The sequence below is a fragment of the Desarmillaria tabescens genome, assembly GCF_030435595.1.
Source record: "Desarmillaria tabescens strain CCBAS 213 chromosome Unknown EV420scaffold_72, whole genome shotgun sequence".
NCBI lineage: Eukaryota > Fungi > Basidiomycota > Agaricomycetes > Agaricales > Physalacriaceae > Desarmillaria > Desarmillaria tabescens.
Genome location: NW_026848371.1, coordinates 72,772 through 86,482, shown reverse-complemented (window position 1 = coordinate 86,482; position 13,711 = coordinate 72,772). Strand labels below are relative to the sequence as shown.

The 13,711-nt window shown below is 44.3% G+C and overlaps 2 protein-coding genes across 2 annotated transcripts; both read right to left on the bottom strand.

Annotated features, from left to right (window-relative positions):
• Positions 1–321: 321 nt before the first annotated feature.
• EV420DRAFT_1278842 (uncharacterized protein) lies at positions 322–474 on the bottom strand (the record flags this gene model as incomplete). Its single annotated transcript, XM_060468106.1, has 1 exon — positions 322–474. One exon carries the CDS (start codon positions 472–474, stop codon positions 322–324), a length of 153 nt encoding a protein of 50 aa, XP_060323829.1.
• A 66-nt stretch (positions 475–540) lies between these two features.
• Positions 541–789, bottom strand: EV420DRAFT_1278896 (uncharacterized protein; the record flags this gene model as incomplete). The annotated part of the gene is made up of 1 exon (XM_060468110.1): positions 541–789. A coding segment is annotated over one exon (249 nt), but the record flags the coding sequence as incomplete, so codon positions are not given.
• Between the last annotated feature and the right edge of the window lie 12,922 nt (positions 790–13,711).

Genomic DNA, 13,711 nt, shown 5'->3' with positions numbered 1-13,711 from the left:
ATGAATGAAAGATGTCCATTGTGGTAGAGCAGAACACTATGCCTAGGAAGTGCATGTCATCTGTCTAGTCAAGGGGACAGCCCTGCAAGGTGATGGTAGGGATGATCCAGGGATGCTTTTCAAAAATCAAGGCCTGTAACAGACAGCTTGTGTGAGAAAGAGAGGTCCTAGTACAGATACCTTGGTTTTTCCAAAATTAATGAGCAAGCCCTTCTTGCTTGCCCAAGGACCATAGTCATTGCAGTGCATCTGTATGCCTGCAGGGGAAGTAGATCACAATGTGCCATCATCAGCATGCTCTACATTCAGGATCTGGTGATCTCAAAAATAAACATCATCTGGATGGGGCTGAGGGTGGAAGTCAGACCCAAAGAAGTCCCAGATGCTTGGGGATGTCCCATCACCAGTGAGAATGCTGATGTCAGATCCAAATGGGGTGGAGAGTGTATTACCCATCTTTACACAGTACTTCATCTCAGAGTACATGGCACAGAGCCAGTCAAAAAGAGGACCAGCCACACTGTGTTTATACATCATGACTCATAAAGAAGAGTGATTGGTGGAAGGGAAAGCATTGGTAAGGTCAGGAAGGACAATGTACAAGGGTTTTCTGGCATCCAAAGCAGTTTCTATGGCATATCGCAGTATGAAAGGGTTGTTCAGACTTTGGAATCCATGTTGGAATCCATTTTGTGAATTGGAGAGGATGCTCTCATCCTTCATCCATTCACAGAAATGTTCATCCCAAAGCAGTGTGAAAACCTTCCGTAAGAAGGATTCCACTGACAGGATTCCAGGCCAATCAGCCAATAGGATTTGGGATCAGTGGAATCCTTTCCTGGTTTCAAGATTCTGATAAGGATATCAATCATCCAGAGGCATGGAGCAGAGCATAAATCAAGACACATGTTGAAGAACTGTAGAAGGGACATGTCAGGAGAAAGAATGCTTGGGAGTCCAGTCAACAGTGACAGGAGGGATGGTGCTACATTCCAAGGCAGCCAGTTCAAGGGCAACTGCATCCAATTCTGGTGGGAGAACATTAGGAATGTGTGCATGTTTTTTGAACTCAGCAGCAAGGTCCTGGAGGAACACATCAGGCTTTGTTGGCTTAGGATCTGTCAAGTCATGAATTGTGGACCAGAATAAGGGTTCACTGTGACAGCAAGCATCAACAAAGTTGTTGTACAGGACATAGTGGAGGCACAGTAGGCAGAGAGAATAGAAGATGGGAGGAGCAGGCCTCTTCTGCCAGGGCACAAGATCAGATGATCTGTGGATTCATAAGATAGTCCAACTTGAACTTTGCTCATCAGAACTCAATGTGACCCCAGCACCACTGGATCAGCTGAACAGAATAAGAAATGACATCAGAGTCAGGAGTGACCCATTCATCCTCCATGAGGGAGAGGGTCCAAAAACAATAGGTTCAAATGATATCTGTGTGGTCTATGATAATGATCAGATTGAAATCAGACAGAGAATGTAGTAGCGCAATTGCTACAGCAAAGTGAGATACTCTTTGATGGCACTGTTCCCCAGGAATGCAAAGAGCCCTATTCCTCAGTGAGGCAAAGCCTCAGAAAACCCCAGCACCTGCTTGCACTGCAGGGGAGCCCTCCTGTACACAGGCACCAGAGATCCATACTGTCTGTGCCTTTTCCAGAGAGGCATGTTCCCTATACAGTACAGTGGTGAGAGAAACATCAGTCTCTGTGTTCAAAACCAACTTGCTGTACAATATGTCAAGCATGGTTGGTGGGCCTCAGAGCTGCACAGGCAGGTCATCAAGAGTGGGTAAGGCATGGAAGGGAGATGCTCGCTGAGCTTTTGAGGTGAATCAAGGGTGGCAGCAGCGGTGTAACACACTAACTTGGATTGGACAATGTTTGCCTCCAAACTGTCACTTGCATTCGGTGATTCAGTGTGATGAAGGGCATTGCAATCGCTAGGTCAGGAACGATAGTTCTTAGGCATGAAACAGGGAGTTTTTGCATGAAAAGTTAGGAGTGTATAACTTTAGCCGAAGCTGGGGTGTAAGACCACAGCGAGGCTTGCTTAAATACATTATGGTATTTACTAGTGTATACTGTTCTGATGGTACTATCCCAATGCATCGCTGTCTTTCGTTTGGTATAAGAGAAGTCCTTCTGTGAGTAAGAAGACTAGCGCCCATATGGCACTATCTTCTGAGGAGCGTATGTGGCACCCTATCCATCCTAGGATGTGATCAGAGTCGACCTAAAGAAGCATGACTGGGTAAAGGAGGGTGGGGCCCATAGTCATGTGATCAGATCTATGGGCCATCAAATGGATCATGGGTGTGATCAATCAGGTCATGAATGGTGCAGATCAGGTATGAGAAATGATGATGAGAGTTGAATGATGAGTTGATGAGATAAGATAAGACAAGATAAGGCGAAAAATAAGGGGTGAATTCATGACAATAGCAGAGTCCCTAGACCTGCTATCTGACAGAAAGACCAGACTAGGCTGACTATTGCATGACTATTCATCATTATTGATGACTAGCCAAGATATTCTTACCAATATTACTCCTAGAAATCTATTTGTATTTATCCTGTACCTTTTTTTGTAGTATATCAGTAGTAGAAGTGTGGCCTAGCAAGCTAGGCAAGCCATCCCTGTGATTGTGACCTACTAGTCAGTATTCTAGTGCCCCAATTAAAGGCTTTTGTACTTAACCTCAATGAAGTGTTTACTAGTCACTTAGTCATCTATAGTATTGATTGAATTGAAGTGTCTTGAAGTTGCTATTCTGCCTTGGAGTGACTCAGAGCATTTTGAAGCTCTCCCTCATTGTCATGCCATATGCTCCACCATTCTTGACACAGCCTATAGCATCTATTTGATATTGTTAGTAGTATATAAGAGCTACATACTACTGTAGTAGCTTGGGTTTCTCGCAATAATCAGCCTTTACATCTGTCTCATGTTGCATGAAGCTCCTTCATGAGAGTATGTGACTTTCATCACTCTCTCATATTTTTGACAGCTCCATTGGCTGTTTTTCTGCTTATCTCTATCTCTATCTCTCAACTACATCTGCACTTTTCTCTCTCTCTTCATCAATCTCTGGAAAACCTAGACTTGATAACCTGAGGCCACTCTGATTTCAACACTGTACCTTTCTGTATATCTACTAGGATGTCTCGATATGCCTTGCACAGCTGCAGCAACACTGTTGCAACAGGGTCAGCCTTGCCAAGGATGGAGAGTCCTTTATCCAAGTTATCTGGTGAGCTGTTCCCAGATATCTATAATACTAAAATCCCAGCAGAATCCAGCACTACAAGTGCTCAAGACTTTGCTCCTGGTCTGTGTAATGAGCATACCAATGGAACTCCGATTCCACATCAACTCCAACAAATCGCATCCTGGAATCCTATGGATTCCAATTCCCAGTTTCCATTTCATATTCCATTTCATATTCTATTTTATATCTCATCTTTCCATTATAATTTATCAGTAGTCTGACATCGGTAGCAAATATGTCATCAGACTCTATTGGTCACTGACTGGTAGAATACAATCTCTGACAACTCTAGAATGTAGACTAACCCAAGTAGAAACTAGATTGGACTCCTAACTAGTATATAAGCCTTAGAATTACACTGTAGATACTCAGTTCAAATATCAACTTGGTTCAGCCCAACTCTCTCTCTCTCTCTCTCTGACTCTTAAGTCAAAACTCTAGTTCTCCAGACCATGAAACTCTGATCCATTGGACTTACCTCTTACCTCATCTCTGTCACTCCACAGACTTTTGTCCATATTTATCTTAGGGCTTTGGCTCAGGGGTGACATTGCTAATAGCTTTGCCTATGCCTGACACATTCCATGGCTCTCTGCTACATGCACTCTCTGCCACATTCCTATTGGCATGATTCTAACAGTATATTTGAACTCAAACCCTTGAGTCAAAATTTCTTCCAAAATCATGTCTTCTACTTTCACCCTTCTCTCAGAAGCCAACCGCAACTCCATGGCCAACAACTGAATCTACACCATGAAAGATATTCTTGCTTCTGCATCAAAAGAGGGTCTGCTTTCCTTTAGATCAGATTCTGCTCCCTCCCAATGCTCCCATAGGGAAACCTACCTGCACAGTGGTTTCACTGCTTGCCAATCTGATGTTAACAGATCCCCTAACCCCTTTTTAGTCCAGCAATCAGAATCCAATGGCTGAGGCAAGTACCAAACCAATCCTCCATGGAATCTGCCTAGTCCTTGTTTGACAACATCTCAGGTCAGGATGAGGAAGATGACCAAGAATTGGAAGATGGGGACTTCACTCCTCATACCACAATGAATGGCTGAGAATACCCATCAAGAAATCCTGGTGGTGGCCCACCCAATCCTGATGGCCCTAGTGGATCCAGTGGACCCAGTAGTCCTGGAGGTGGTCCTAACAACAATCCTGGTAACAATCCTAACCCCCCTAATAACAACACTCAGATCCTCATTTAACTCATGAACATCCTTCATGGCATCTCTGATGCTGTCAATGGCAACTGCCAGCATACTGTATGCACCAAGGTCAAGGAACCAGACACCTTTGATGGCTCAGACTCCCAAAAACTCAAAGCCTTCATTGTTTCTCTCCAGTTGAACTTCAACGACTATCCTGATGCATTCTGATCAGATATAGCAAAGGTCAACTATGCTATCTCCTTCCTTTCTGATATCGCCCTCGACTGGTTTAAGCCAGATATTCTTCATCCTAATCACTGCAACCCCTCTGCCTGGGCATACTCCTATACTGTCTTCCTTTCAGAACTCTGAACCAACTTTAGCCTCTTCAACATTGTTGGTGATGCTGAAGATAAACTCGAAAACCTTTGGATGCACAATGGAGACCACATCATGAAGTATATTATCAAATTCAATTAGTATGCTGCCATTATCAGCTACAGTGACAACTCCCTTCATCATGCTTTCTACTGTGGTCTTTGGTCCTGCATCAAGGATGATATGACTCACCATGGGAAACTTGATAACCTCTGTAATATGCAGAATCTCACTCAGGAGCTTGACATTTGCTACTAGACTCAGAGGACTAAAATCTTCTGAGAAAATCACAGTAATCCCTCCTCCTCTAACAATGGCAACAAGTCGAAAGGTTCTAACTCTTTGTCTTTCAACTCCAACTCTGCAGGCCAAAAGTCCTCTAATTTAGGCTCTGCAGGATCATCATCATCTTCCTCCAACAACTCTTCTTCACCTTCCAACCCCAAGTCCTATGCTGACAAGCTAGGCAAGGATGGCTGTCTTACTCAAGAAGAAAAGGACCACCGTTGGAAGAATAACCTCTGCATGTTCTGTGGAGGTAAACACAAAACTGAAGATTGCAACAAGCACAAGGCTACAGCCTCCACTCGTGGCCATGCTGCTGCCATTTCTTCCACTCCCGAGTCCACTGCCTCTACTGAACTGGTTTCTTCGGAATCAGAAAACTAGAGAGCAACCCTGTATCCTCTGCATTAGGACAGGGTTGCATTAACTGTCATTGTGCATTGGAGATCATAACCCTCAATACTGCTGCTCTTTCTAATCATTCTCTAATTGTCTCTCTCTCCTCTGAAGTTGGCTCTGGATTGGAGCCCAATGGTTCACCCATTTCTACTATTCTTTGTTTTCTTGCTCTTGTTGATTCTGGCTCCAGCCACTGCTTTGTTGATTCAAAGTATGTTGAGAATCACAATCTCCCTACCAAATCCATTCCTCCTGTTCAACTTTGGCTTCTTGATGGCTCTGTTGGATCTCACATTTCTCAATCTATTTCCCTACCCATCTGCTTCTCTTCCAAAGACATTCTTCCTATTGACTTCTATGTCACTCATTTAGATTCATCTTATAATATCGTTCTGGCATACAACTGGCTCTCCTACTACAATCCATTGATTGACTGGGTAAAGCACAGTATCACTTTCTGTTCTCCATTATCAGTTGTTTCTTCTTCAAGCACTTCCATGGCTGCTGACACACATGTGCCAGTCCACTTGAACTCTTCCAGTCTAATTCAAACATCCCAATCCTCATTTCTCACTCCAAAATCAAGATCCTGACAGGCTCCACCACATTACAAGCCTATCTATTCCTACCCTGCCATTTCTTCCCTTAGTGCTTTGGCCACCTCCAAGATATCTATTATTTCAGCTGCCACTTTTGTTCAAGCTTGTGCAGAAGAAGGGGCTCAGCAGTTCACATTGCAGCCTTCTATGCCTAGTGTTAGTAGCAAGGCTAGCTTCATGGCTCCTGTTGATTTATCTGATGTCCCACTGGAGTATCATGAATTTGCTGATGTATTCAGTGATTCTCTTTCTGAAAAACTCCCTGAGCATTGTCCCTATGATCTCAAGATCAATATTGAGGAAGGTTCCACTCCTTCACTCGGTCCCATTTATTCCCTTTCTGAATCCAAATTAAAAGCCTTACATGAATTCATTGACAATAATGTCTGTAATGGTTTTATCACTCCTTCCCATTCTCTGCACGGAGCTCTGGTACTGTTTGTCAAGAAGGAAACTGGTGAACTTAGACTCTGTGTAAATTATTGTGGCCTTAATAAAATTTCTAAAAAAGACCATTATCCTCTGCCTCTCATTTCCAACCTTCTTGACTCCATGCATTCTGCTTGTCTCTACACCAAGCTAGACCTTCATCATGCCTACCATCTCATCTGCATAGCCAAGGGTGACGAATGGAAAACTGCTTTTTGGACCCACTACGGTTCCTTCAAATGGCATGTTATGCCATTTGAACTCACCAACACTCCCGTGGCTTTCCAATGCTTCATCAATGATATCTTTGCTGATATGCTTGATGTATCTGTCATCATATACCTTGATGACATCCTTATCTACTCTGACAATCCTGAAGAACACTGAAAACATGTACGCAAAGTTCTATACAGACTCTGAGCCCATGGCCTCTACTGCAAGAGCTCCAAATGTGAATTCCATCAGGACTCCATCGAATATCTTGATTACATCCTCTCACCTGAAGGCTTACGCATGTCCAAAGATAAGGTCAAAGCTATTACTGACTGGCCAGTTCCATGGAAGGTCAAGGATATTCAATCCTTTCTTGGTTTTGCTAACTTCTACCACTGTTTTATTCACAAGTACAGTGAGATCATCCTGCCCTTAACATGACTCACTTGCAAGGGTACTCCATGGAAATTTGATGACAAATGCCTATCTGCTTTCAACGAGTTAAAGCAGACTTTTCCTTACCCACTGGCTTCCTGACCACCAATTGGTTGTGGAAACTGACACTTCTGACTATGCTATTGCTGCCATCCTATCCATCTACCTTGATGATGGCAAGATCCATCCAATCTCCTTCTTGTCCCGGAGTCTCCATGATGCCAAACTCAACTATAATACACTATAACAAGCATGCCGATGGAAACCCGACTTCCACTCAACCCAACAAGCCACAGCCTGGAAACCTATGGATTCCGATTCCCAGTTTCTATTTCATATTCTATTTCATATTCTTTTATATTTCACTTCTCCATTACAATTTATCAATAGCCCAACATCGGTAGCAAATATGTCATTGGACCTCACCAGCTACTGACTGGTAGAATACATTCTCTGACAACCCTAGAATGTAGACCACTCCAAGTAGAAACTAGATCAGACTCCTAACCAGTATATAAGCCTCAGAATTACACTGTAGATACTCAGTTCGAATATCAACTTGATTTAGCCCAATCTCTCTCTCTGACTCTAAGTCACACTCTCGTTCTCCAGTCTTCTGTCCATATCCATCTTAGGGCCTCAGCTCAGGGGTGACATTACTAATAGCTTCATCTATGCCTGATGCATCCTGCGGCATTTTGCTACGTGCACTTACTGCCACAGTCCTATTGGCACGATTCTAACAGTATATTCAAACTCAAACCCTTGAGTCGAAATTTTCTTCCTAACCATGTCTTCTACTTTCACTGTTCCTCCAGAAACCAGCTGCAACTCCACAGTCAACAACTGAACCTATACCATGGATGATATCCTTGCCTCTGCTTCAAAAGAGGGTCCCCTCCTCTTCGGATCGGATTCCGCCCCTCGCCAACAATCCTGTAGGGAAACCTACCTTCACAGTGGCTTCACTGCTCGCCAATCTGATGCCAACTGATCACCTAACCCCTTCCTAGCCCAGCAATCAGAATCCAATGGCTGGGGCAAGTATCGAAGCGAACCCCCCATGGAATCCAACTACATCTCTGTTCAATGATATCCAAGGTCACGATGATGACGACAACCAAGGTTCAGAAGATGGGGAATTTCCCTCTCATATGCCAATGAATGGCCATGGATGCCCATTGGGAAACCCTGGCAGTGGCCCACCCAATCCTGGTGGTCCTGGTGGTCCCAGCGGTCCTGGAGGAGGACCCAACAACAATCCTGGTAACAATCCTAATCCTCCCAATAACAACACCCAGATTCTCATTCAGCTCATGAATGTCCTCCGCGGCATCTCTGATGCTGTCAATGGCAATCAACAACGTGCTGTATGCACCAAGGTCAAGGAACTAGATACCTTTGATGGTTCAGACTCCCGAAAACTCAAAGCCTTCATTGTCTCCCTCCAGCTAAACTTCAACAACCGTCCTGACACATTCCGATCGGACATGGCCAAAGTCAACTATGCCATCTCCTTCCTTTCTGGTGTCACACTCAACTGGTTCAAACTGGATATCCTCCACCCTAATCACCACAACCCTCCTGCCTGGGCATACTCCTATGCCGCTTTCCTTTTAGAACTCTAAACCAACTTCGGCCCCTTCGATGCCATCAGAGATGCTGAACATGAACTCGAAAACCTTCAGATGCATGACGGAGACTGCATCATGAAGTATATTGTCAAATTCAATCAGTATGCTGCCATTATTGGCTATGGTGACAACTCTCTTCATCACACCTTTTACTGTGGCCTTTGCTCCTGCATCAAGGATGATATGGCCCACCACAGGAAACCTGATAATCTCTGTGATATGTGGAATCTCGCTCAAGAGCTCGACGCTCACTACTAGACTCGGAAAGCCGAAATCTCCCGAGAAAATCGCAGTAACCCATCTTCCTCTTCCAGCAACAGCAACAAGGCGAAGGGTTCTAACTTTTCGTCTCCCAACTCCAACTCTGCAAGCCAAAAGTCCTCCCATTCAGGCTCCATGGGATCATCTCCATCTTCCCCCAACAACTCTTCCTCTTCCAACCCTAAGCCCTATGCTGACAAGCTAGGCAAAGATGGCCATCTTACTCAAGAAGAAAAGGACCGCCGTTAGAAGAATAACCTCTGCATGTTCTGCAGTGGTAAGCACAAGACCGAAAATTGCAACAAGCGCAAAGCCACGGCCTCTGCTCAGGGTTGTGCAGCTGCAGCTACTCCTGCCCCTACTCCTGAGTCCACTGCCTCTAATGTCCATCAGAATCAGAAAACTAGAGAGCAACCCTGTATCCTCCGCACTAGGACAGGGTTGCGTTGACTGTCACAGTGCACTGGAGATCATAACCCTCAATGCTGCCGCTCTTTCCAATCATTCCCTAACTGTCTCTCTCTCATCTGAAGTCGGCTCTGGATCAGAGTCTGACAGTTCACCCATTTCTACTATCCTTTGTTTTCTTGCACTCGTTGATTCTGGCTCTAGCCACTGCTTTGTTGATTCAAAGTATGTTGAGGATCACAATCTCCTTACCAAATCTATCCCCCCTGTCCAACTTCAACTTCTTGACAGCTCCATCAGATCTCAGATCTCCCAATCTATTTTCTTCCCAATCCGTTTTCCTTCCGGAGACACTCTTCCTATTGACTTCTACATCACTTGTCTAGATTCATCTTGTAACGTCATTCTGGGATACAACTGGCTCTCCTGCTACAATCCATTGATTGACTGGGTAAAGCACAGTATCACTTTCTGTTCACCATTATTAGTTGTTTCTCCCTCAAGCGCTTCCATGGCTGCTGACACACACATGCCAGTCTGCTCAGACTCTTCCAGTCCAATCCAACCATTGCCATCTTCCACTCCAAAATCGAGATCCTGAAGGGCTCCGCTGCCTTATGAACCTATCTATTCCTACCCTACCATTCCTTCCTTTGGTGCTTCGGCCGCCCCCAAGATATCTATTATTTTGGCTGCCGCTTTTGTTTGAGTCTGTGTGGAAGAAGGAGCTCAGCAGTTCACATTGCAGCCTTCTATGCCTAGTGTTAGTGGCAAGGCTACCTTCACAGTGCCTGCTGACCTATCTGATGTCCCACTGGAGTACCACGAGTTTGCTGATGTATTCAGTGATTCCCTTTCTGAAAAACTCCTCGAGCATCACCCCTACAACCTCAAGATCAATATTGAGGAAGGCTCCACCCTTCCGCTAGGACCCATCTATTCCCGAACTAAAAGTCTTACATGAGTTTATTGACGATAATGTCCATAATGATTTCATCACTCCTTCCCGCTCTCTGCATGGAGCTCTGGTACTGTTTGTCAAGAAGAAAACTGGCGAACTTAGACTCTGTGTAGATTATCATGGCCTTAATAAAATCTCTAAAAAAGACTGTTACCCTTTGCCCCTCATTTCTGACCTCCTCGATTCTGCTCATCTCTACACCACGCTAGACCTTTGTCATGCCTACCATCTCATCTGCATAGCTGAGGGTGATGAATGAAAAACCACTTTTTGGACTTGCTACGGCTCCTTTGAATGGCATGTCATGCCATTTGGACTCACCAATGCTCCCACAGCTTTCCAACGCTTCGTCAACAACATCTTTTCCGATATGCTCAATGTATCTGTCATCGTATACCTTGATGACATCCTTATCTACTCTGACAATCCCGAGGATCACCAAAAACACATACATGAAGTCCTTCACAGACTCAGGGCTAATGGCCTCTACTGCAAGGGTTCCAAATGTGAATTCCATTGGGACTCCATCAAATATCTTGGTTACATCCTCTCGCCTGAAGGCTTACGCATGTCTGAAGACAAGGTCAAAGCTATTACTGACTGGCCAGTCCAGCGCAAGGTCAAGGATATCCAATCCTTCCTTGGCTTTGCCAACTTCTACCGCCGTTTTATTCACAAGTACAGTGAGATTGTCCTGCCCTTAACACAACTCACTCACAAAGGAACTCTGTGGAAATTTGACAACGAATGCCTATCCACATTCAATGAGCTAAAGCAGGCTTTTACTCATGCTCCTATCCTTACCCACTGGCTCCCTAACTGACAATTGGTTGTGGAAACTGATACATCTGACTATGCTATTGCTGCCATTCTATCCATTTATCTAGAGGATGGTGAGATCCATCCCATCTCCTTCTTGTCCTGGAGTCTCCACAGTGCTGAACTCAACTATGATATGCATGATAAAGAGCTTCTAGCCATCTTCGAAGCTTTCAAATATTGGCATCACTACCTTGAAGGCTCTGCAGAAGCTGTTGACATCATTACAGATCACAAAAACCTTGAGTATTTCTCTACTACCAAGGTCCTTACTTGACATCAAGTGTGCTGGTCCAAATTCCTCTCTCAATTCAACCTCGTTATTCAGTTCCGACTGGGTAAACTTGGTGGGAAACCAGATGCCCTCACTAGATGATGGAACGTCTACCCTAAAGAGGGGGGATAGTCAATATGCTCAAGTCAATCCTCACAATTTCTGACCCATTTTCACTCAAGAACAACTCTCTGCTTCACTCCGCACTACATTCCTTGAAGGTCCTGTCTTATGTGCTAGTGCTATCATGGACATCAACAAGCTCCACTCTGATATCAAGAATGCACAGCCATTGGATTCCACTGCCACTGAAGGCCTCTGACTCACATCTTCCCCTTCCAACTCCTCTCAGGTGGTCCGTGGATGAATCAGGACTACTATGTCTTGACAGTTGCATTTATGTCCTGGACTCCGATGATCTCCATCTTCACATCCTCCAAAACAATCATGACCACATCTTGGCAGGTCACTTTGGTCAAAATCGGACTCTCGAACTTGTCTGATGGAATTACACCTGGCCACAGATGCATGAATATGTTCGCCACTACGTTAAATCTTGCACTACCTGTGGACGTAACAAAACACTTAGACACCACCCTTTTGGCTTACTCAAACATTTGCCAGTCCCAGAACACCTGTGGGATTCCATTTCTATGGATTTCATCGAACAACTACCGGATTCCAATGGATTCACTGCCATCCTCATAGTTGTCGACCACACAAGTAAGCAAGCAATTTTCATCCCTACTCATGACACCATCAACTCTGAGGAACTTGCCCAGTTATTCGTTAACCATGTGTTCACTAAGCATGATGTTCCCAACCATATAACATCCAACCACAGCTCTGAATTTGTCTCCCAGTTCACTCATGCTCTTGCCAAAGCTTTGGATATGGAGCTTCACTTCACTTCCAGATATCACCCAGAGGCCAACAGACAAACTGAACATGCTAACCAAACTCTGGAACAGTACATCCATATCTACTGCTCCTACCAACAAGACAATTGGGATACCTTACTACTCATTGCTGAGTTTGCCTACAACAATGCTCCCAATGCTTTCACCGGAATCTCCCCATTCTTTGCTAACAAAGGCTATCATCCCAACATCACCATGCATCCTGAACATGACATTGCCTCCGCTTGGGCCTGTGAATTCATTGTTAACCTTGATGAGCTTCACCAATTCCTTTGAAATGAAATCACTTATACTCAGTCCTATTATAAATTCCAAGCAGACAAGCAACGGTCCCTGGCTCCTGAATTCAAAGTAGGTGACAAAGTCTACCTCAGTTCCAAACATATCAGAACTACTCACCCTACTGCAAAATTTGCCGAGAAATTCCTAGGACCGTTGATACACCTGGTATCAGGCTACCTGTAGATTTTGCGATTTTACATCAGTTTATGCAATCTACAAGCAGTACAGAGAGCTACAGTGGAGGCTTCATGCTGGTAGCTAAATACTACATAAAGAATGAAAGCACGGCAGTATAGAACGGACTTAGAAATGACATCTTGAAGAGTCAATTCTACCAGCCATCAACATGCCAAGCTAAGCCCTACCTAAACAAGACTATTACAGTCAAATATCAGGGACTCATCTGTATGAAGTATAAAAACCAAGAAGTTGAAGAATGGAATGAACTAGATGCCTTGTCACCTCAATGAGTAGAAAGAACCTGTCAAGAAAAATTGCTAAGTCGAGAAACAGATCAGCTTTTGAGATCAACTCAGGCTAGGAAAGGAATAACCTTGGAAGAATGAATAGCCATGTTGGGTACCGAGATGACTGACCTTGATCGTGCAGTGATCAACAGAATATAATCTTGGACCTGCAGCCAATTGCGATTGGTGGTTACATCCTCGAGATCCTGTGCAGACTGCAGTATTCAATACATACAGCATGCAGCAAGCCTTGCAGATGGAAGAAGGAGCACCCATGAACTAGTAGGGCACTCCTTGGCAACAGAATAACCCGGTGCAGTCGTGTCGAACTGAATAGAAACTATGGAATGGCACGATACTTGTAGAATAGTGACTCACCATTTGTATTAATTCCAAAGCTCATACCATAAATACTGTAGATATGGGCTCCTATACCTAGAACATGAATCATATAAATTAGCAGTGACTAGACGCATAATGGCAGGAAAGCATTCCCCCATGTTTGTGCTAGTA